The following is a 486-nucleotide window of genomic DNA, read 5'->3' on the forward strand; positions in this document are numbered from 1 at the left end:
TCCATTGCTCCCATGCCTTTCATCCATCAAAGCCTTGAAGACCACGGAGAAGCTTCCCCAGGATAAAAATGGGAAGTATAACCCTATTATACCCCAATTCTAGCCCAGATCTGGTTGAGATTCACCCCAGCTATGACATTCTGTTACCTGAACTGGTTCCTCAACTTCTCCCCAATGGGATAAGTTCTGCTTTTCTTCTCAAACTCCTCATCAAAGAGGCTGAGGGAGTAAGCAGGACGGTCGATGGCATAGCGAGGCCTCGCGTGCTTCATCTCTGGGTCATCGAAATGTTTCCAAGGGGGAAAAAAAAGAAAAAAAAAAGGAAAGAAGAAGCAAAGCCAAGAATGTGACTGGCCCCACCTGCAGTATAACAGACTGGACACCTCCAGCGTCTGGGAGCCCTCCCCGAACTTCTCCACCCTAAATAGTTTCCCCGTGGCGCAGAGGCAGGTCCTGGGAGTGGCTTCTCCAGCTCCAGGGGCTGCT

The 486-nt window shown here is 50.4% G+C and overlaps 1 protein-coding gene across 1 annotated transcript in view; it reads right to left on the bottom strand.

Annotated features, from left to right (window-relative positions):
* SLC26A9 (solute carrier family 26 (anion exchanger), member 9) overlaps window positions 1-272 on the bottom strand; it is a 12,531-nt gene extending 12,259 nt beyond the window's left edge. Inside the window, exon 1 of the mRNA XM_009077539.1 lies at window positions 148-272. Coding sequence (XP_009075787.1) covers window positions 148-272 — 125 coding nt within the window. The remainder of the gene's footprint in view (window positions 1-147) is intronic.
* Between the last annotated feature and the right edge of the window lie 214 nt (window positions 273-486).

This window comes from Acanthisitta chloris, unplaced genomic scaffold, assembly GCF_000695815.1.
Source record: "Acanthisitta chloris isolate BGI_N310 unplaced genomic scaffold, ASM69581v1 scaffold16546, whole genome shotgun sequence".
Taxonomy (NCBI): domain Eukaryota; kingdom Metazoa; phylum Chordata; class Aves; order Passeriformes; family Acanthisittidae; genus Acanthisitta; species Acanthisitta chloris.